This window comes from Sciurus vulgaris (assembly GCF_902686455.1).
Source record: "Sciurus vulgaris genome assembly, chromosome: 18".
In the NCBI taxonomy this organism is placed as follows: Eukaryota; Metazoa; Chordata; class Mammalia; order Rodentia; family Sciuridae; genus Sciurus; species Sciurus vulgaris.
The window spans coordinates 11,618,636-11,638,684 of NC_136479.1; the positions used below are offsets into that span (position 1 = coordinate 11,618,636).

The 20,049-nt window shown below is 51.1% G+C and overlaps 2 protein-coding genes across 10 annotated transcripts in view; one reads left to right on the forward strand and one right to left on the reverse strand.

Moving 5' to 3' along the window:
* The first annotated feature begins 1,066 nt into the window (after positions 1-1,066).
* Positions 1,067-17,616, forward strand: NTAN1 (N-terminal asparagine amidase). Of its 5 annotated transcripts, none has more exons than XM_079120590.1 (10): positions 1,067-1,193; positions 7,421-7,523; positions 7,600-7,665; positions 7,944-8,052; positions 9,757-9,830; positions 11,033-11,086; positions 11,556-11,609; positions 12,447-12,544; positions 14,101-14,214; positions 14,569-15,661. In XM_079120590.1, exons 1-10 carry the CDS (start codon positions 1,113-1,115, stop codon positions 14,746-14,748), a joined length of 933 nt encoding a protein of 310 aa, XP_078976716.1. In that variant the 5' UTR covers positions 1,067-1,112; the 3' UTR covers positions 14,749-15,661. The 5 variants fall into 5 exon arrangements, with proteins under 5 accessions (XP_078976716.1, XP_078976719.1, XP_078976717.1 ...); XM_079120591.1 differs by having other exon boundaries at positions 1,098-1,193; positions 7,421-7,442; XM_079120592.1 differs by lacking the exons at positions 1,067-1,193; positions 14,569-15,661 and adding exons at positions 1,879-1,981; positions 17,103-17,616.
* Positions 14,194-20,049, reverse strand: part of PDXDC1 (pyridoxal dependent decarboxylase domain containing 1) — a 47,963-nt gene continuing 42,107 nt past the window's right edge. For 3 of the 5 annotated variants that reach the window (XM_079120577.1, XM_079120578.1, XM_079120576.1), the window contains 6 exons: positions 19,713-19,834; positions 18,796-18,888; positions 18,613-18,709; positions 17,623-17,727; positions 16,912-17,141; positions 14,194-14,268 (listed from right to left, as the gene is read on the reverse strand). In XM_079120577.1, coding sequence (XP_078976703.1) covers positions 14,209-14,268; positions 16,912-17,141; positions 17,623-17,727; positions 18,613-18,709; positions 18,796-18,888; positions 19,713-19,834 — 707 coding nt within the window. In that variant the 3' untranslated portion in view covers positions 14,194-14,208. Of the gene's footprint in view, positions 14,269-15,414; positions 16,090-16,911; positions 17,142-17,622; positions 17,728-18,612; positions 18,710-18,795; positions 18,889-19,712; positions 19,835-20,049 lie in introns of those variants that run through there. The other 2 variants (XM_079120575.1, XM_079120574.1) reach the window with 2 other exon arrangements.

Below are 20,049 nucleotides of genomic sequence, written 5' to 3' on the forward strand. Positions count from 1 at the left end.
ATTTGGGCTATATTATGGTGATAGAACTGGCTTTGGAATCACTCAAAGCCAGCTTTAACCTTAGTTCAACCACTTATGACTGTATGACTTAGGGCGAGTTAATGCTGTCATAGGTGTTGATGCTAACCTCCACGTTTTTGAAAAGCAAATGAGAAATACAGGTAATTCATGGAGAAGTGCTTGCCCAGTAGGGAGAAACGGTTCTGGGTGAGAAGTTGGTAAGCTGGGGATGGGGCAGACACCTCTGGACTGTCTCCTACTGTCACTTCTCTAAGTACTGGGATCTTGGATGAGGGAGCATGTAAACTGAGGGAGGTGTATGAAGGAAGAGGACGCAGAACACAGCTGGAGAGTTCTAACGAAGTTCCTGCTCTGCGTGAGGCGCTCCTCTCGTCCCAACACCTTTCGGAAAGTCACCTCCTGTTAGTGTGGTTGGATCTGTTTGAGTAATGCTCCCAGGTGTTGGAAGAGAGCCCCGCGCGGAGGCACCGCCCCGCAACGCTGTTTCCGCCAGGGTTCCAAACACCACGTGTTGCCCACGGTTTCTAGGCGTGGGGGCCGGCACAGTTCGGGATCTATTTTCCCAGCAAATCCCTGGGTGCAGCACAGCAGGGACCCCCGCTTGCACAAGGTCACACACCTGGGGAGCGGTGGAGCAGGGAAAGGAAGCCAGAGGGCACCAGCAGCGTCCCACAGGTCCCGCTGGCTGCCACCCCCCGGCGAGGGCCACTCCGCCGCTGCCCTCGCCCCGCCCCGCCCCGCGGACTCGCCCCGCCCCCTCCGCCCCGCCCCGCCCCCTCCGCCCCGCCCCGCCCCCGACTCCCACGCTCTCAGGACTCCACTTCCCGGCGCCCCTTGCGGAGGAGGCTGCCGCGCTGGGACTACATTTCCCGTGAGGCCCTGCGGTTCCTCCCTGGCTCCGATTCTCCGCGGCAATCCCTGCTTTCTGCGGGCGGCGCCGCGGCCGTCCGGGACTCCATTTCCCGGCAGCATCCGCGGCGGGGCGGGACGGGGCGGGCGGGACGCGGCGGCCCGAGGGGCGGGGGCGGCGGCGGCGCCGGGGCTGGGGAGGCCGCCGCCTCCCTGGGCCTGCCCGGGCGGCCGCCTCCGCGATGCCGCTGCTGGTCGACGGGCGGCGCGTGAGGCTGCCGCAGTCCGCCGGGGACCTGGTCCGAGCCCACCCGCCTCTGGAGGTGAGCGGAGCCGGGCGCGGGGGCTTCGGGGCGGGCCCGAGGGGAGCCGCCGGGCCAGGCTGCCCGGCGGGAGGAGCCCTCCTCCGCCCGCCGCCGCCACCGCCGTCCCTCTCCCGACCCGGAGTTGAAACTTGGCGCAGCCGGCGCGCCCGGAGCCCGGCCGCAGACGCGGTTTCCTCTCGGGGGTCCGCGGAGCTCTTCCCTCCTTTGGACCTCTGAGGGCATCTGCTCAGGCCCCTCTATTACAGAAGAGGGGACGGGCCCAGAGAGGTTAGGTGACTTGCCCAGGGTCGCACAGCGCCGCGGCTGGAGGATCCCCGGGCCGCGGCTGCCAGCGGGGCGGTGCCTCCGCCACCCCGGACCTGCTGCTTCGAGGCACACCTGGGCGTCCACACTGCTCACTGGCTCTCGCAGGGGTCCCCGCCCACCCCGTGGTGAACCGCGCTTCGTCCTTGTGCCCGCGTGGGCTGCGGACCGCGGCGGGGCAGAGGTGTCCCGGCGGGGTCCGCTCTGCTTTCGCCTCTTGCCCTGCTGCCCCCGGGGCGTGGGGCGCCTGGTTATTTTTAGCCGGAGGAAAGGGCCCTGCTTCCCCGGCGGCCGGCGAGGACCACGCCCTGATGGGAGGTTCAGCCTTTGTTGTCCTCCGGAGTCCCTGCACCCAGTCCGCGCTCTGCAGGGCCGTGGGGCAGGGAGCGCGAACAATGGGAACCTCGGGCCCGCTGGCCGCGGATCCCGCCAGCGGGGCGGCGACCAGCCCACTGGCTTGGGAGGCGCGTGCCGAGCCCCTGGTAAGTGCTGGCCGCCGTCCTGACCGCTGGCCCGACCTCGGGGGGCTCCCAGGCGCGTAGGGGAACAGGTTCGTCCTCAAACGGCTCCGATATCCCGAAGGGTTAAGGGCCGTGAAGAAAGGTGGCCGCTGTCACTCCGAGGCGTGCGGCGGAGGAAGCGGTCTGGGTCGGGACGCCTTCCGAGCTGCCCCAGCTGTGCTGCCCCGGGTCTGTGCCCCACGTCAGCTTCCCCAAGGCGTCTTCACCTTTGCACCGGGGAGCCAGCGCAGTCCCCAGCTAGACTTTGTGCTCAGTAAATACGAGTGACATAGATGAACGAACAGACTGACCCCTGAAAATGGTGTGCAGGCTGCCAGAGTGACGGCGGGGGACCAGGCGGGCAGCTCCCTGGATTCGCAAGGTGAATGTCAAGACCCGCAGTGGTGTATTAGCAGATTCCTGTGGGCTAGGCATTGCGCTGTCGCTTTCCTTGTGCGATGTCACACGCCCTTGCTGTGTAGACTAGTGAAATCACCAAGGGAAAGAAATTTCAGCTACTTAAAAAGTTTAGGTGACTCTCAACTTTCATGTCTGTTCAAAAAGGCCTATGATGGAAAGTTAGGTTGGTGTCCAGGGCACGCCTCTCAAGGAAAGTTTTGGCTTATTTAGGGAGATCTGGCCCAGAAAGGCTGCAGGGTGGGGACCATGCCTGTTACAGAAACATGGACCAGGATGCCACTGGTGGGCAGCGGGCGGGGGCCTGGTCCCGGAGAGTGAGCTGGAGCATGAAGGAAGTAAACCTGGAGAGGCGGGTCCATCCGGACGACTGAGCCTCTCACGTGACCTTTCACTTAGTGATTGAACCCACTGAACTACATCCCCAGCCCTCTTAATTTTGTAGTTGTGAGACATGCTAAATCTCACTAAATTGCTTAGGGTCTTGCTAAATTTCTGAGGCTGGCCTTGAACTTGGAATCCTCCTGCCTCAGCCTCCCAAGTCGGTGGGATTATGGGTGTGCACCAACACACACCTGGCACAAGATGTGCTCTTCAAAATGATGGCATGACTGGATACAGTGCCACACACCTGTAATCCCGACAGCTCAGGAGGCTGAGACAAGAGGATTGTAAGTTTGAGGCCAATCTAAGCAACGTATTGAGACGTGTCTCAAAATGAATAAAAAGGACTGGGGATGTAGCTAAGTGGTTAAGTACCACCCTGGGTTCAATCCCTGGTAGCAAAAAAAAAAAAAAAAAAGCATACTATGGGTCTTTTGTGTGTGATGATTAAGGTAGGCAGGCAGTACCAACATTTATAGCCTGTGACAAGCACGTATAGTCTTCCATCCTTATCTGTAGTTTTGCTTCCTGCAACTTGAACCAGTCTAAAAATATTAAATGGAGAATTCTAGAAATAAATAATCCTTAAGTTTTAAATAGCTTTTATTGAGTTATATTGCTTGATTTTTTATTGTACTGTTTAATCTCTTTTTTGGTACCTGGGATTGAACCCAGGGCACTTAACCACTGAGCCATATCCCCAGACCTTTTTATTTTTTGAGGCAGGGTCTCACTAAGTTACTTAGGGCCTCACTATGTTGCTGAGACTGGTCTTGAATTTGGGATTCTCCTGCCTCAGTCTGTCCAAGTCGCTGGGATGACAGGTGTGGCCCCCAGGACTGTTGTTAGTCTTACCGTGCTGAATTTAGAAATCTTATCACTTGTGCGTATGAAATCCTGTAGGGTTCAGTACCGTCCATGTTCAGGCATCCACCAGGCGTCTTGAACCAGGTCCCCCTCCCAAGGACTGAGTGACAGCCCGTGACCAGCCCTGGGACCCTGCCATGCACCCTGCTGCCCTGTGAAATCAATGTAGTTGCTGTTCTTATTTTACAGACAAGGACTGAGGATCGGGGAAGTTGAGCGACCTGCCCGAGGTCCCAGATCCTCCAAGTGGTGAAGCAGGGCTGGAACCCTGGCAGTCTGCCCTTGCCTTTGCTGCCGTGTAACTCGATACAGCAGCCTTAGCTGCATGGCTATTTACATTAAAATTAAAAGAAATAAAATCTAAGTATCAGTTCCTCAGTCACACTAGCCACGTTTCAAGTGCTCAAGGGCCACAGGTGGCTGCTGTATGAGCCAGTGTAGACACAGCCATTGCCACCAGGCTCCCAGTCCCTTTGTGCGGTGCCGTCTGCAGCTTAAACTCTTTATTTTTGTGTGTGGCATTAGGGCTTGAACTTGGGAACTTTTTACCACTGAGCTACATCCCTGGAAACCCTCCCCCATTAAAATTTTTTTTAAAACAGGGTCTTGTTCTGTCACCCTGGCTGGCCTTGAGCTCGTGACCCTCCTGCCTCAGCCTCGGAGCAGCTGGGAACACAGCGTGCGCCACCATGCTGGCCAGCTTCCACTTTGTTTGTTTGCACTAGGGGTTGAACCAGAGGCACTTGAACTCTAAGTCACAGTCCCAACCCCTTTTTTATTTTTAATTTTGAGACAGGGTCTCACTAAGTTGCTTAAGACCTGGCTACATTGCCAAGGTTGGCCTTGAACTAGAAATCCTCCTGTCTCAGCCTCCCGAGTAGCTGGGATGACAGGCGTGCACCTTGGTGCCTGCCTCGCCTCACTCTTAACCATTCACTCGGTTTAGTGACCATCCTGGAATGTCTTGTTGAATGCTTCCACAGAATTCCACGATGGCTTAATTAACTTAATTTCTGCTTTCTTATTTTTGTGACTTTTAAGAATTTATTGTTATTATTATTATTTACAAAAAACAAATGGGAATGGAACCCAAGGCCTCAGGAATGCGGGCAAGTACTTTACCCCTGAGCCACACCCCAGCCCTGTTTCTCCTTTTATTTATTTTTTAATTTGTTAAAAATTTTATTTATTTTGTGGAAGTGGGGATTAAACCAGGGGTGCTCTACCACTGAGCTCCACCTCAACCCTTTTTATTTTTTATTTTGAGAAAAAGTCTTGCTGAGTTGCTGAGGCTGGCCTTGAACTTGCAATCCTCCAGCCTGAGCCTCCCAAGTCTTTGGGATTACAGGCGTGCGCCATTGACCTGACTGCTTTTAAACGTGAGGATGTTTGTGAGATATCACCAGTATGAACATTCTCAGAGCTAAATCTTCATGAACAGGCTTAGGTTTTTTTTTTTTTTTAATATTTTATTAGTTGTTTATGAACCTTTATTCATTTATTTATTTGTATGTGGTGCTGAGAATCGAACCCAGGGCCTCACACATGCTAGGCAAGTGCTCTACCACTGAGCCACAACCCCAGCCCCAGACTTAGGTTTTTGAGTAGAAAAGTGATGTAACAAAATCAGTGTTTTGAGGCAGTGAGGCTGGTGGCCCTTGGATAGGACTGGCCAGGCAAGGGAGACCCTGGGGGCTGGGGCACAGAGGTGGGGAAGGGTGACGGCCACCCACTGGTGAGCTCTCATCAGGGGCCCACACCCTGGCATAGTGCCTCTCTGGATCCTCACCCACCTGACGAGTGACGTCATCCTGCCATTTACCAGAGGGGGACCCAGGCACGAGGACCGGCGGCGCCGGCTGTTGCTCGGGTCTGATGCTCATGACTTGTGCTGCAGTGAGGCTTTTGCGGTACCCGGATGGAACCCGGGCCCGCGAGGCAGGTGCTCCACCCCGGAGCTTTAGTACGTAGGTGTGACGAGGCCAGGGTGCAGCCATGGTGGTGGGAAGGGAGGCCGAGTGTGAGAGCTGCGTCTGTGGACCATTCCTCCCACGGGGCTTTGCCGTGCAGGAAAGGTCGCCAGGTAAGGGAAGCAGGCTCACCCCCTCGGTTGCCGCTGAGTGGCAGTGACCATGGCAAGCTGCAGCCTGCCAGCCACACCGTCTGTGTCTAGCCTATTGGTCAAGAAGGGCCTTTGCATTTTTAAGTAGTTGAAAAATCATCAAAAGAATGTTTTGTGACATGATTTACATGAAACTCAAACTTCGGTGTTCCCTGGGAGTCAAGTCCTGCTGGCACCGCCCGCCTGGTCTGTGGCAGCAGCAGAGCCTCAGCCCTTGGGTAAAGGAACAGCCCCGGAGAGTTGGGGAGCAGAGAGGGGACTGGCGGGAGGGAGTCTCGTGCACGTCGGTGTCCAGAAAGTGTCACAAGTCGAGAGAGTGGGGCTTCAGGTGCAGAAGGGAGGTGACCGAGTGGAGCCCTGGAGAGCAAAGCCGCGCTGCTCCCAAGCCCAGGCCTGTCTCCCCAGCACTCCGGCTGGTGTTCTTCTGGGAATCGGAGTTGTTGACGAGAGGATCGGGGTCTCTAGGAGAGTGATGACGCAGTTTTGGGGAGTGACCCTCGCGACACAGACCCTGCGGTCTGGAACGTGGCCATTTCCTTGCCTTGCTGGCTCACTTCTCACCCTGCTCCACTGACTTCATTTCTTTTCTTTTTCTTTTTTTCCCTTGCAGGGCTGGGTACTAGAGCCAGAGCCTTACTGTCCACTTCTTAAATTGAGGGGCTCATTTCATTTAATTACTGTTTTGCTTCCAAGTAATGGAAATTCCTTAATTGAAGAAAACAACAAACAACTAGTCAAACTTATCATTATTACCTCTTTTATTGATTCGCCCAAACCTAAATTAGCACGAGGCATCAGAATGAAAAGCTTATAGAAATCTGTCAATCAGCGGGGTGCGGTGGGACACCTGTGATCCTTGCAGCCTAGGAGGCTGAGGCAGGAGGATGGCAAGTTCCAGGCCAGCCTCAGCAAGTTAGCGAGGCTGTAAGCACCCTAGTGAGCCTCTGCCTCAAAATTTAAAAAAAAAGAGGGCTGGGGATGTGGCTCACTGGTTAAGCACCCTTGGGTTCAGTCCCCAGTAGAGAAAAAAAAAAAGACATCACAGAACGTTTGGAGCTAAAACAGCAGCGGCAGTAAAGTGGCTTGTGTGGCCCCGCCCAGCTGTGGTTGTCGGCGACTTTCCTCGCACACTTCTTCCCCGTGTGTGGATGAGGAAGTTTATAGCTCCGCTGTGCCTGTCACTCAGCGCTTCCACTCTGACTGCAGGCGGAGGCTAAGCCCTTCCACATGGCTGACTTGGCCTCCTGCGGTCCCCAGCTCTCGGCTCCTCTAAGCAACACAGCCGTGGCCCTTAGAACAGGTTTCGGGAAGTGGGGTGCGTAGGTGACAGGGAAGTCCTCGCCCCTCTCTGTGGCCTCGAGCCACCACTGTTGGCAGTCGGGTCACTCCCTCTCGAGTGAGGAACCGTGACCCAGGATGCTTGACTCCTGTAGGTAACACAGCTTCCTCGTCTGTCCCCGTTGCATTTTCCAGACGAACGCTACTGCTGCCCTCCCCTCCCAGCCTGCCACACGACACACTCGACACGCTGGCATGTCCCCACGCAGAGTATACTTTGGCTCTCTCCACCTATCTAGTCATTCGATCCTCACTAATTCACATCACTATTTTATTTTTTTTTAATCAAACAGGAAAGAGCCAGACTTCTCAGAGGTCAGTCTGTTCAACAAGTGGGACCCCAGGGCCTTCTGTATGTTCAGCAAAGAGAGCTTGCAGTGACCTCCCCAAAGGATGGTAGGTTAGGAAGCAGTGAATTGGGCCTTATCCCAAAAGGCTACTGGATATTTTATTTTATTTCTTTTTCAAACAGGCTCCATCTCCATTCTGGGTTCTGATGATGCCACCACTTGTCACATTGTGGTCCTGAGGCACACAGGTATGATGAGAGGTGGAGGACGCCATGCTTAAGCCAGCCAGCAGGGTGGGGCTGTTCCCTCCTCACCGAGCTTCCGGGACCGTGGAAGCCGACGTGGCTGGCCTCTGCGTCTGCATGGCACCTCCCTGTCGCCCTGGTCAGAACGGGTTGGCTGGGCAGCTCGGACTTTCTCTTTCCTTACAGGCCGTTCAGAGATGAGGCAGCCGAGTGGACAGCGTAGCCTTGGCTCGTCTCCAGCTCCCTGGAGTAACCTGAGTCATTTCACCCTTGTTCTTCAGGTAATGGGGCCACCTGCCTGACACATTGTGATGGAACTGACACCAAAGCCGAGGTCCCCTTGATCATGAACTCCATAAAATCCTTCTCTGACCACGCTCAGAGTGGAAGGTGAGCTCCACGCTATGGTTTCACGAACGGGGGATGTTGTGGCACCACACGGAGGCGGCAGCACGCGGCCCGCCGTGGTGACGGATGGGTCGCGGAGCGGGCAGGCCGCCAGTGCTGCTTCTCACAGGTCTGACTTTGAACCGAAGTCTCACCTTCAGGGATGCGCGTCTAGAGTCCGGCCGGTCAGGGGCCGCTCTAGGTGCCGCAGTGGTCCCCGTCCAGCCGCTGCTTGAAGCGCCCCGGGAGCCGAGCTGGTGCTCCGCGCGCTCCATTAGTGGAAGAGCGGGCTCAGTAAACCACACCGGGGTCTAGTGCAGGGCTGGGGCCGCGGGCAGGTGACCTCCCAGCCCAGCAGTGGCTCCGGAGTGGACTGCGGGTAGAACGGGCCCCTGCCCCGGCTGTCCTCTCAGCCCACGCTTCCTGGCACTCACAGGAAGTGGCCTGGTGTCACACAGAAAGTTAAAGGCTGGACCTCCTCACACCGCGCCCCCTTTCTGTCACTGCACAGGCCGAGCTGTCATTCTGTTGGTGGCTCTGGAGTGAACTAGCCCAGTGCCGAGCACGGGCTTAGACTCCGGGGAAGCTGTTTCACTCAGAGAACTCAAAGCACTTGAAAGGGTTTTCTCCTCTCTTTGGCCCCAGGGGTGGAACCCAGGGCCTCACCCGTGCTAAGCGTGTGCCGCTCCTCTGAGCCACACCCCAGCTCCCAGCTTCACATCTCATTCTCCGTCTGCCGTGCCTACCCCAGGTGGCAGGCCGGCCTCATGGGCATGACCTGCACAGCTGCAAAACAGCAGTGTCATTTTGTACCGGTCCCTGCAGGTTCATCCTAGACCGGACCCTTGTTCTGGACTCCGTGATTTTTGGAACTTGACCTTTAGATACACCCGGTCTGTTTCTGGAGGAACTGATTTAGTTACCGTGGGAAGCCTGGTAGCCCAGTCTGGTTGTCCAGTGGCAGCAAAGCCACAGTGGTCACAGCCCTGCTGTTTCTTTCTTATGAGGCCATTTGATGCCACACCCTGTACGGAGTACATAAGGGGTCCTGCTTCATTCCTTAGGAAGGCCTGTCGTGGTGGAAGTCAGTGTGAAGTACTCAGCATTGTCCCCTCCCCGGGCACCAGCCTCCCAGGTGGTCACAGGCTGTGGAGGTCCAGTATGAGAAGTGGGGTTGAACAGCATCAGCTGTGTCACTGGTCAGCGCTGTGCTGTGCTCACGTGCATGGCGACTCCCCTGGAGAGGTCACAGTAGGCCTGCTTCTGTCTTGTAGGGCCAGTGTTCAGCCCACACTGTGGAGGCCTTAGGCTTGTGCTTTAGAAATGCAGATGAGACCCCTCGGGCATCCTTGCCAGGGAGCCCTCCCCTCCGTCTCACCCAGCTCCTCCTGGGTGAGGACCCAGAGGCTTCGGAAGCGTCCCGCTCGGGTGGGAGGAGGACGTCATAGTCATGTCCCTCCAGAGCAGTCTCTCGCCTCTGCACAGATGTCGTCAGGGAAGCTGGGCAGGGTCCTCAGAAGACTGCCACTGGCCTTGGCAGCACCGCCCACTTACCCCAGTGTGCCCCAGATTTGTGTGTTGTGAATGAAAAAGGCCGGAAGCACCCCGGAGCAGGTCCTGGAAGCTCAGGACTCAAAATCAAAGCAGAAGCAGCGGGTCCTGCCACGTGCTGGCCTGGCTCTGACCACCGTGCCGTCTCTTTGCCAGGCTGGAAGTGCACCTCGTGGGAGGCTTCAGTGATGACAGGCAATTGTCACAAAAACTTACTCACCAACTTCTTAGTAAGTTCGTTGTTTTTTTAATAAAAATTTGCACCTGCTTTTGCTTGGGTTAAAAATCCCAACTAGAATGAAGCCTAAGAGGGAGAGAGACCTGGAGTGGATGTGGAGACCGGCCCGCTCAGCTGAACTGTACACAGAGGTGGACAGCATGGGGCTAATTCTTAGGGGCCGAGACCCACCAGCACATTCTAGTGCAGTGTGTGATCTGAATTGCACCAAGAGCAGGACCATTCCGGTGGGCATGTCCATTTTAACCCGCAGAAACTAAACACTGATGTCGTGGTTTTTTTTCCCCTATTAGCAAAAAAAAAAAAAAAAAAAAAAAAAAGAAAAAAGACTACTGTCCTGTATTAAAGCACTGGGCGGTGCTGGGACCCACGTGCCAGAACACACTGGGGCACCCCAGCCTGTCCAAAACCGATGCGACATCACAGCTCAAGTTTTTAAAAGGTTTCGCTCGGCATTCTCCCTCTGGGACTCTGATTTCAAATGCTCACAGGTTTACGCCCAGAGACAGCAACAGAACAGTATTTACAGGGAGAAATGGCCTAGTGTCCATTAGAAGTCAGGTGGCCACCAGAAACATGCTTAGAGCTCTGAATTACGTGTTCTTGTTCATGTGGGAAGAGACATACGTACAGGAAGGGTATCGAAGCATCTGCGTGGTGAGTGGGATGAACTGCTGTGCGTTCAGCTGCCCGCGGGACTCGCGTTAACATGGCTAGGATGCCGACTTGAGTATGCCTTCTTGTGTTTTCCGCCTCTTTGTTACAGTGACCATATTTTCTTTGTTTTGTTCGTTCATGCATGCGTGCAGTGCTGGGCAGGGGACCCCAGGGGTCTTGGGGATGTGGGCAAGCGCTCTACAACTGAGCTTCACCACCAGCCTCATCAGATTTTTTGACTGATAATGGGGGGGGGGCATGTGACTTAGAGGAGTTATTAAAGTCTCCTCTTAGGAGTCTGTGTATCCTCCAAAACCTCTGAGAAGAGAAAGATGGAAAGGCTCAGTCTCATCTCCCTTGGGCTTGAGGCTAAGCACGTGTCGTCGCCCCTCAGTCAGGTCTGGTCTCAGTCTAGGTGGTGGCTGTAAGGGGCTGAGGCAGAGCGTTCAGATGGCTTCTGCCCTTCTTGACTTGCTCAGCAGGGTGTTCTGCTCAGAGGAACTTGTTTGACACCCAGTTTTAAAATTCTAATTGTAGGTGAATTTGACAAACAAGAAGATGACATTCACTTAGTGACGTTATGTGTGACAGGTAAGTTTTGCCAAAACAAGCTGCAGGTTCAGGGACATTTTGCCCACACCCTTCCTGCAGGACCTAGCACCAGGACCCAAGTCAGAGAAGCTTCTCTCAACTCTGTTGGCTTTGTCCCCAGCTGCCCCTGCCCCAGCCTAGTGCAGACGCTGGACTCTCCTCCCCACCAGTGCACCTCATCTCCCTCCTGGGGACCCTCAGAGCCTATCTACCCCTGGGAGGGGAGGGCCCTGGAGCAGAGGAGCTGCCCTGTGCATGGCAGGTGCCTGGGAAGCACCAGCTCTGCAAGTGGCCCTCTCTCCAGCAGAGCCCTGCCTGCCTGGGGCTCTGCAGGGAAACAGACACAATCTCCTTTTGAGATGTCCCCCGATGCAGTAGGCTCCTTCACCTTTATTATACAAAATGAAAACAATTGTTGAGTACTTCTTAACGATCATATCTTACTAATTTTTTTTTCTTAATTTCTTAGAATTAAATGACCGGGAAGAAAATGAAAACCACTTCCCAATAATTTATGGCATTGGTAAGTAGTGTGTTTACTGGTGGGTGGAGGCTTGGGTTCTTGTTGAGGAGGTGGACTTGGGTCAGAATGTGACTTGGCAGCATTGCCATCCCCACTGCTGTCAGTGTAGGGCAGCCTTGAGTTCGAATCCTGACTCATTTTTACTGTGACACCCTGGGCATGCAACTTGACTCCTCAAAACTTTAACTGTGGAACTGCCGTTAACACCCATAACCCAAGACTCTGGGGAGCAAAAGATAGCAAATGCACAGCATCAACTGCCCACCTGTACTGGACCTGGGAGGGCCACACAGGCCTGTGGGAGGGAGTGGAGCATCTGATCTGTGGATACTTTGGGAACAAGGTAAGGTTTTGATTGAGAAGAAAATGTACAACTCTCAGGCCAGAATCTACCTTCCTCCTGTGGCCTGTGATGGCTGTATTTGCAAAGGGCTTGTGCTGTACCCACAGTATTTGTTTGCTGGGTGGGGAGTACACAGGTGCTCATTATCCTGCTCTAACTCTGTATGTGTAAACTAATTCTAAAAATTCAGTTAACACTCTCACAAGCATGTGGACACAGGGCTGCCCAGGGAGGCTTTGCCATGTCTTACTGAAGGGATGTGAGCTTCCTTCCTCCAGGCACACCTGTGGGGCAGGACAGTCACCTGGCCCAGCTCAGGCCTCAGCCGTTCTCATGGCAGAGACCGTGCTGGCCCTTCCGGAGGGGAGGCTACAGGCACGGGCCATTGTTCAGTCCCCGTTCTTTTCTCTCAACTTCTGGCTCCTGTATGATGGTAGAAACGTAAGACTGTGCAGTCCTTTGTCAATTCAAAGTCATCCTGTGGTCCCTCACAGCTGTCAATATTAAAACAGCAGAGATATACAGAGCCACCTTTCAAGATCGAGGCCCCGAGGAGGAGCTGCGTGCTGCCAGAGCTTTAGCTGGAGGCCCGGTGAGTGGGCGCGTCTGTGTGTTAAGGGGGTGAGGAGGGAAACTGCAGGAAGCACCGAAGCCTCGAGTTTTATAGAACTCAGAAAAGCCCACATCTGCCTCTTTACAGCTCAAGCTGACTTTGGGTTATCAACTCAGATCCCAGTTCTCCACCTTTTTAGGTGCAAGTACAAACCCACAACATCTAGATCCAGAGAGAATGAACCTCTTTTAATTTTAAGAACTTTCCAGGTACCTTTCCTACAAAGGGAGTGGGGAACTTCTCGCCTCTGCACTTGGGATCATGCATTCTTTTGGACCAAGTCACTGAAAAGCAGTTTCCTGGAATAATTCAATAAAGAATGATCAGATCAATTTAAAACACTAATTTCCTTAGAGTACTTTTTTTTTTTTTTTCCATTTTGGTAGTGCTGGGAACAAACCCCAGAGCCTGGTGCATGCTAGGCAAATGCTCTACAACTAATTTACATTCCCCAGCCCCTAGGATGCATTTAAAAAAAAAAACAAAAACAAAAACTGGTGCCTATGATGCTTCTTAATCATTTCAAAAATTAGAAAGTGGGCATGGTGGCACACACCTGTCACCTGTAATCCCAGAGACATGAGAGACTGAGGCAGGAGGATTAAAAGTTTAAAGATGGCCCAGGCAATTTAGTGAGATCCTGTATCTAAAGTGGGCCGGGCTGTATCTCAGTAGCAAAGCAGCCTGGATTAAAGCCCAAGTACTGTTGTAAAAGAAAAATATAAACTCAAGACTTACATGTTCCATTTGAGGGAGGGGTTGAAAAGGTCTTTAAAAGTACTCAAAAAATTCAGAATTAATTTGTGAAATGCTGACATTTAACAGGAAAACGTTTCAAGTAAGGGCAATTTGTTTTGGAAAAATGTTGGGAGATGGGATGATTTGTTTTGCCAACCTTTTAACATTTTTTAGGATTCATTTTTTTATTCAAGTAGCATAATAATCCTAATTTGGTTATTATTCAGAACACATTTCAGTAATCAAAACTGACTATTGTTGATTAAGCTGAAAATTACCATTGGCAAATCTTGGGAATTCAGAGGCTGCAGCTGTTGACGAATTAGCTTTTACAAGGTGGTGTTTCCTTTCTTTTGATGGGGCATCAAGCTTTGTGAGCTTCATCAGTTAAGAGGCGATCAGTTGCCTGGGGTGTAATTGATAAGGCAAGTTTTGTGCAGCCCTGGGGAGAACAGACTTTGGCTGGACACACCTGGTTTTGAGGACCAGCTTTGATGCTCACTGGACATGTGACTTGCCACCCGTCTCCCGTTTTCATCCACAATGGGAAGAATGCCATCTCTTCATAGGACTGCGGTCAGAACTAACAACTAGATACATGTCCCCACAGAGTGCAGCACCAAACACACGGAAGTATTCAGTAGGTGGCAACTTGTTATTATGTGAAACACAATTTTTAAGCAGCTTATCATCTGGAAGGGTGCCTTTGAACTAGACTACACTGAGCTCAGATAAAGGAAGGGTTCGAGAGGTGGGTAGCATTCCTGACGTCCTATCCTTGAACTGTTCCCTTTTAGATGATTAGCATTTATGATGCAAAGACCGAGCAACTTCAGATAGGCCCGTATTCCTGGATGCCATTTCCACATGTGGATTTCTGGTTGCAGCAAGATGATAAGCAAATACTAGAGGTGAGAATTTACAGGTTGGGTAAATCTTAGATCTCTGGACCCTGGTTTTCTCATCTGTAAGAAAAAAAACGGTTTAGACTAGATAATAGCTGCTTTTCTTTTAGTGGTAGTATTTACTTTCTTGATGTCACTGGCAGACCCCATCTAACTTCATTAGATGGGGATAAGTAATGTCCTGGGTAACTGTACAGGTGAAGCAGTAAGGAATCCATTGTTTGTATCTAGAGAGCTAGCTATCAATCTGAGAAGGTCCCGATTAATGATTGTGGAACACAAAGATACTTTGACATCTTTATCAAAACAGGGCAGACAGCCAGATTCCTTTCCTCTCAAGCCCACAATCTTGTTTTTCAGAACCTTTCCACTTCCCCTTTGGCTGAGCCCCCCCACTTTGTTCAACATATCAGATCTACCTTGATGTTTTTAAAGAAATACCCCTCTCCAACAAATACGCTGTTTCCTGGAAATAAAGCTCTCCTTTACAAGAAAAACAAAGATGGCTTATGGGAAAAGATCTCTCCTCCTGGAAGCTAAATGTAGGAATTACCAAAGAAAGCTGCTTTTTGGTATGACAAAGACCATCGGTGGGGTTTGGAAAGAAGATAAATTTGGAATGTACATCCTTTGAGTCTTAGGCCTCCTTCCTTCCTCAGCATCTCTCAAATGACTTTCAAAATAAAATCTTATTTTGGCAAAGGCATTTGTTTAGATTTACTTTTTTGCTTTGCTAAAAGGTCCACGCCCAGCCTTTTCTTTTTTGCCAGTAATAAGGGACAGAGGAAAACTTACCTGTCCCACTGGTTTGCAAATAGCTATTTCAGAAACTTGTATAAGTATTCCTAATTCTGCCACATTAGTGAATAAAGTAAAAACTATAATTGAGTTTGTTCAAAAAACAGTATTTAAAATGCAGTAAAATTCACGGTGGATTTATACATCTTTGAGTTTTTTGACCCAAAATTGCTATTAGAAAAACATTTTGATCTTGCTATTATTCTCCAATATAATAACCTCTAAAATAGTCTCCTATCAGACTAAAGAATGATACTAAATCACTGTTGTTTAAGGTCATTAAAATAAATGCCCAAACTTTGGTTATTATACAAGTTATATTTTTAGCAATTTATGTTTCTAAAGTTACCATCCAAAAGGAAGTCACAATGACTGATTAGTAGTAAGATTATAAACTGAGTTCAGTGGTAACAATTTCAAGAACCTTTATTGAAACCAACATTCAAATAGTATCTCAAGGATGAAGTTCTGTTTCAGCAAAACCAATTTAACAATTCCAAATATATATAAAAACATTTAAAAATTAATCTTGTTAAAGGTGATAATTTACCCCTCCCCCAGGTTATCTGCTATACTTCATTGCACCAAATAAACAGGGAAGACTGTGTTTAATCATCTACACCAAAAAAAAAAAAAAAAAAGTAAAAAAGGAAAATTGCATTTTAACAAGTGCCAAATGTCAAAAATCACATCAAATCAGTATAATTATAGGCTTAATGTGGCATAACTAAGGCTCCAACACTGCAATCCACAGATCACTGTGAATTCCTCCCCATCTAAGCTCTCCCATCGCTTGACTTTGTGGGACTAAAAAGGCACAGGGGCCCGACAGGAAGGGACGCAGTGCTTTGGGGTCATAGAAATGGGCAGAAATAAGGAGCTTACTTCAGTAATTTTAGCAGCAGTCTGGCTCGGTCAGACTGGAAGGGATGGCTTCTCTGGCTCTTGTTTCTGAGCTACAAGCGGAGAGAAGCTCAGGCGCTGCAGTGGCAGGTTGGTACTTACTTGAGAACTCCACCTAAGGAGTGCTGCACAGCAGGCTCAGTGTCAGGCTCTTCAGGGCAGCCTCTCGGCTTTCAGATACTAAACAGAAACGAGCTCGGTCTGCTGATTTAAAAGCTTTACCAGTATTTAAAAATATACTTATATATATATACGTGTGTGTGTGTGTGTGGTTGGGAAGAGACGTTAGAGTTACTCTTAATAGATGAATCCTTAAATCTGTTTATAAACAGTACATAAAGGGAGAAAAGGATGTGTGGCAGAGGACAGTTCCAGACAGAAGCCCTGCTGTAGCCTGGGTGGACACAGTCCTTAGTCTCCAGGAAAAGCTGCCGTTGGGGGACAGCAGGAGGCAGCCTCTTATACTCACTGTCCCACTGAGACCTGTTCTTGAAGCCAACCAATCCAACTCGATCATACCAGAGACCCTTCAACCAGATGGACGGACGCTGTGGTCTCCCTCTAGGATCGCCCGCAGAGAACCTGCAGAGTCCTAATGAAGGCTGCTTTGCCACAGTTGCTATGTGCAACCTAACAGCTTATGCTTATGTTCAGAAAATGAGAGCAAGCGTTTCAAATGGCAGGCACCTGAAATGCTAAATGTTCTTTCTGAATAAAAAGTGTTCATGGTAACTTGGGGGGGATGGGATTACTACGGTTGGGCAGGCCAGAAACAGTAGTTGGCTGTTTTACATACATATAAAATCATCAATTGCCCTCCTAGAAAGCCTGGCTTTCAGGCATGTGTTTGTGCAAAAAAATTATTGTTTAGCACAAATAAGTCACTCCTGTCATGTGAGCATGTGGCACAGTTCGCTCTTTCAACACAATTTCCCTCCCGAGAAGCGGTCAGTCCGCCCTCCACCCAGCTGTGTTTTATCTTAAGCTCTCCGGCTCTTCTACCTGTGGGTGGTCATCTTCAGGGTGCTGGGCCCCATCTTGGAGGGCCTCAGGCTGGCCAGTTGGCTGGATGGAATCCCCAGGGGGTTGCTCAGGGCCATGGGTCTCTTGGGTATTTTGCGCTGGTCCACCAGATAGGTGCTCCATCTTTTCCAAGTCTTCAATGTGACTGACAGAGCTGGTCTCACTCACAGCATCTGAACTTCTCAGAGACCTTTTGAAAGGCTTCTGGCCTAGAGAAAGATGAGGGTGGACATACCAAGAGCTGAGTGAAGACGCCCTGCCTGCCATGAAGGCTCCCTGCAACCAGCAACGGCTTGGCTTCACAGTGACTACTTTAGCAGGAGTCCTGGAATTCAGAACTGCTACTGTGACATCAACATGCTCCACAGGCCCGGACCTTTGAGGTAATCTTAATAAAAGCTCAGGAGAGTAAACGCCATGGAGAAAACACTGTCAGCTCCCCAGACCCTGGGTCCCTTGCAGTGCCACTGAGGTGTTCTTTAAGGTTAAATCTCAAGACTACTAAATGCTCAGTTACAGGGACAGGGTCTTAAGTGAAGAGAAATACGACTTTGGATTAAAGAACAGGGAAACACAGGAATGCAGCAAGCAGGAAAAAACTGTTACACGTGATGCCAAGGTCTGTTTTCCCAAGAGAAATAAGCCAACTTTATTCCTGTTAAAGAACTCAAACATGGTGATGTGAGGTACCTGGAAGTCTCTGTTTGATGCGTGTGCCTGAGGGGGTTGGAGGCGGGGTCACTCCTGTCCCTTGTACTTTGTAGACATACGTGTGTTCTGTGGACTCCAGAGAGCCTGCCAGGGAAAAAAAAGGGCAGGAGTGGGTGGAAACTGCTGGCAGAGTCTGTCCCGGGAGGTGCCGCCCGCCCTCCATCGCCTCGTGCCTTAATGTGCTGTGTCCAGCCATTCAGCTTCCCACAGACTGGTGGAGACGCTGCATGCCCCAAACGTGCTAAGAGCTAGAAAAGCTGCGCTGCAGCTGGCTCCCTTGGCTGCCCTGCCGAGTGTCTGTCCTCTCCCGTCTCCCAACAGAACGTGTGGCCAGGGCACAAGCACGCCTGGCTTCCAGGCCCAACCACGGAATGCGCTTTAGCAAGGAGCAACAGACGCCTCTCTGCTTAAGGCTGAGGCCGGGCAGGTTAGAAGTCACATTCTCTTTTGCTATTATGACAATGTAGTCATCGTTTCCTGGGGAAGGAACAAAAGAGGACCTCAGGTTTGGGAATATTATTTCCTTCACAGAACAAGAAAGGAGTCATGGGCTTTAATATCTTCCCCAAATTTCAGTGACTGATAATACTGCTGGCTGCTTGGTTTGAAATGAGATGTCCTGGTGCTGTGAGCCATGGCCTTGGCTGCCCACTGTTTAGAGCAGCTTCTGCTGGGAACTGCAAGGCATGGTAACCCTGAGGTAATCCCTGTTGCCATGAGGTTCTGAACAGACATGTCCCCACTGCTTCTAGGCACTGGGCCTGCTATGTAGGGCTGTGTCAGCTGTCTGGGGAGAAGGAAGGTGATAGCAGTAGGGCAGACATACCTCACCTGCTCAGGTGCCTGGCAGAGGACCCAGGGACAGAGAATGGGAATGGAAGAGGCTTCTTAGCAGGAGAGTTGCAAGCTCAGGGCTTCTGGTCAAAACTTTCAAGTAAGAGAGAACAGGGGCAGACTAGTGAGTCCTACCTGCTGTTAAGTTAAAAGTTCTTCCCTTTTGTGAAGCTTGCACTGGAGAAAACCAGTTCAGCACGGATCCTACTACAGGTATCTGCCGCAATACTCCCTGTAAAACATAACCTTTGCTCAGGATCGCCTTGCTACGCGCCACTCCAAATCCACTGGCAGCCAGGGTCCTTGTGGTGGCCTCACCTCTTCCAGAAGTCGCTCCTCATTCGCCTTCTGCAGCTGGACTTGAGCTTCCTGAATTCCTTTCCGAACGACTTCCGTCATGTTTTCTAGAAGCTATGTAAGACCAAGAAAGGCATTACTTGTCTGTCTCTTGCCTAGGACCTACAAGAACTATGAACACAGCATTTGGGACATTTTTCAAAAATATATCAGTAAATTCTGCATTTAAACACTGGTAAAAATGAAAATAGAAAATCAAATAGAGTATTAAAATGCTCATGGAGGCCCAGACAGACACGCTTTGGCGACTGCACTCAACTGCCAGGCAAGAGAGCAGAAATAACTATTTACAACCTGAATGTTTCATCAATGGGAAACAGACCGTTCAACATTTGTGAAGAGTCAGAAGTAATACAGAAGTCTGCCTAACAGTGAATACAGCTGGTTTCTCAGCCCTAATTTAAACTTCCTTCTCTTCCCACCCTACCCAAAGGAACTGCATAACATCTCTGTCTCCTCTCAGACATGCCAGGTTTGGAAAATGTCCTTATCTTTATACACTGGTCCTCTATGCCAAGTGGCCAAGAGGAGCAGGTCTGTTTCTGGTGCAAAATCCCATTACCAGAAACACCTGCCTCATCTACTCAGGCCCAGCTAGCTCTTTTTAGTGAGGCAGGTGTCTCCCAGTGCTGGGTCACAGCCATCCAGTCTGCTCTGCACTGCACTGCCTGGTGAGCTCACCCAGGCAGGGACTACATCACACCCACTTGGCATTCCTCATGCCTGGGCACCACGCCTAGCCCACAGGGAACATTTACAAGCTCTGTGGAAAGAACCCATGAGTAGCATTTTTGGGGTTAGCGTCTTCCTTCAGGACCCCAGCAAGTTGGTCAACCAAAACCCAGAAAAGGCTCTAAATGCCGACTGGTCTCACGGACCCTGGAGTTCTCCTCAATCTCCCGGGCGGTGACCGCAATGGTCTCCACTAGTTCGGAAACATCTGTGTCGTCACTTGCCATGCCAATGTAGATACAGCTCTTCATGCTTTTGTACTCGGGGCCTGTGGGAACAATAGACAAGCTTGGTCCCCAAGTCCTCTGTTGAGGGTGACCCCTGGGCCACTGTCCTTTATAATAACCAGGACAATGCAGAAGGTGCCTCCTTCATGGAGTAGGAAAGACACTTCTCACAGGGACAGGAAAAGGTGTGGAAGGCTGTTGAGGGGAGGGAGGACTAGGAGCCGCACTTCCATCTGCACCAAGCCAGAGCTTCCTC

Coding starts and splice junctions, on each gene's coding strand:
- NTAN1 (XM_079120589.1), top strand. CDS start 1,895: ATGGGAACCTCGGGCCCGCTGGCCGCGGATCCCGCCAGCGGGGCGGCG. Junction 7,666..7,943: donor TGTGGTCCTGAGGCACACAG/GTATGATGAGAG, acceptor CTTGTTCTTCAG/GTAATGGGGCCACCTGCCTG. Junction 9,831..11,032: donor ACTTACTCACCAACTTCTTA/GTAAGTTCGTTG, acceptor TTCTAATTGTAG/GTGAATTTGACAAACAAGAA.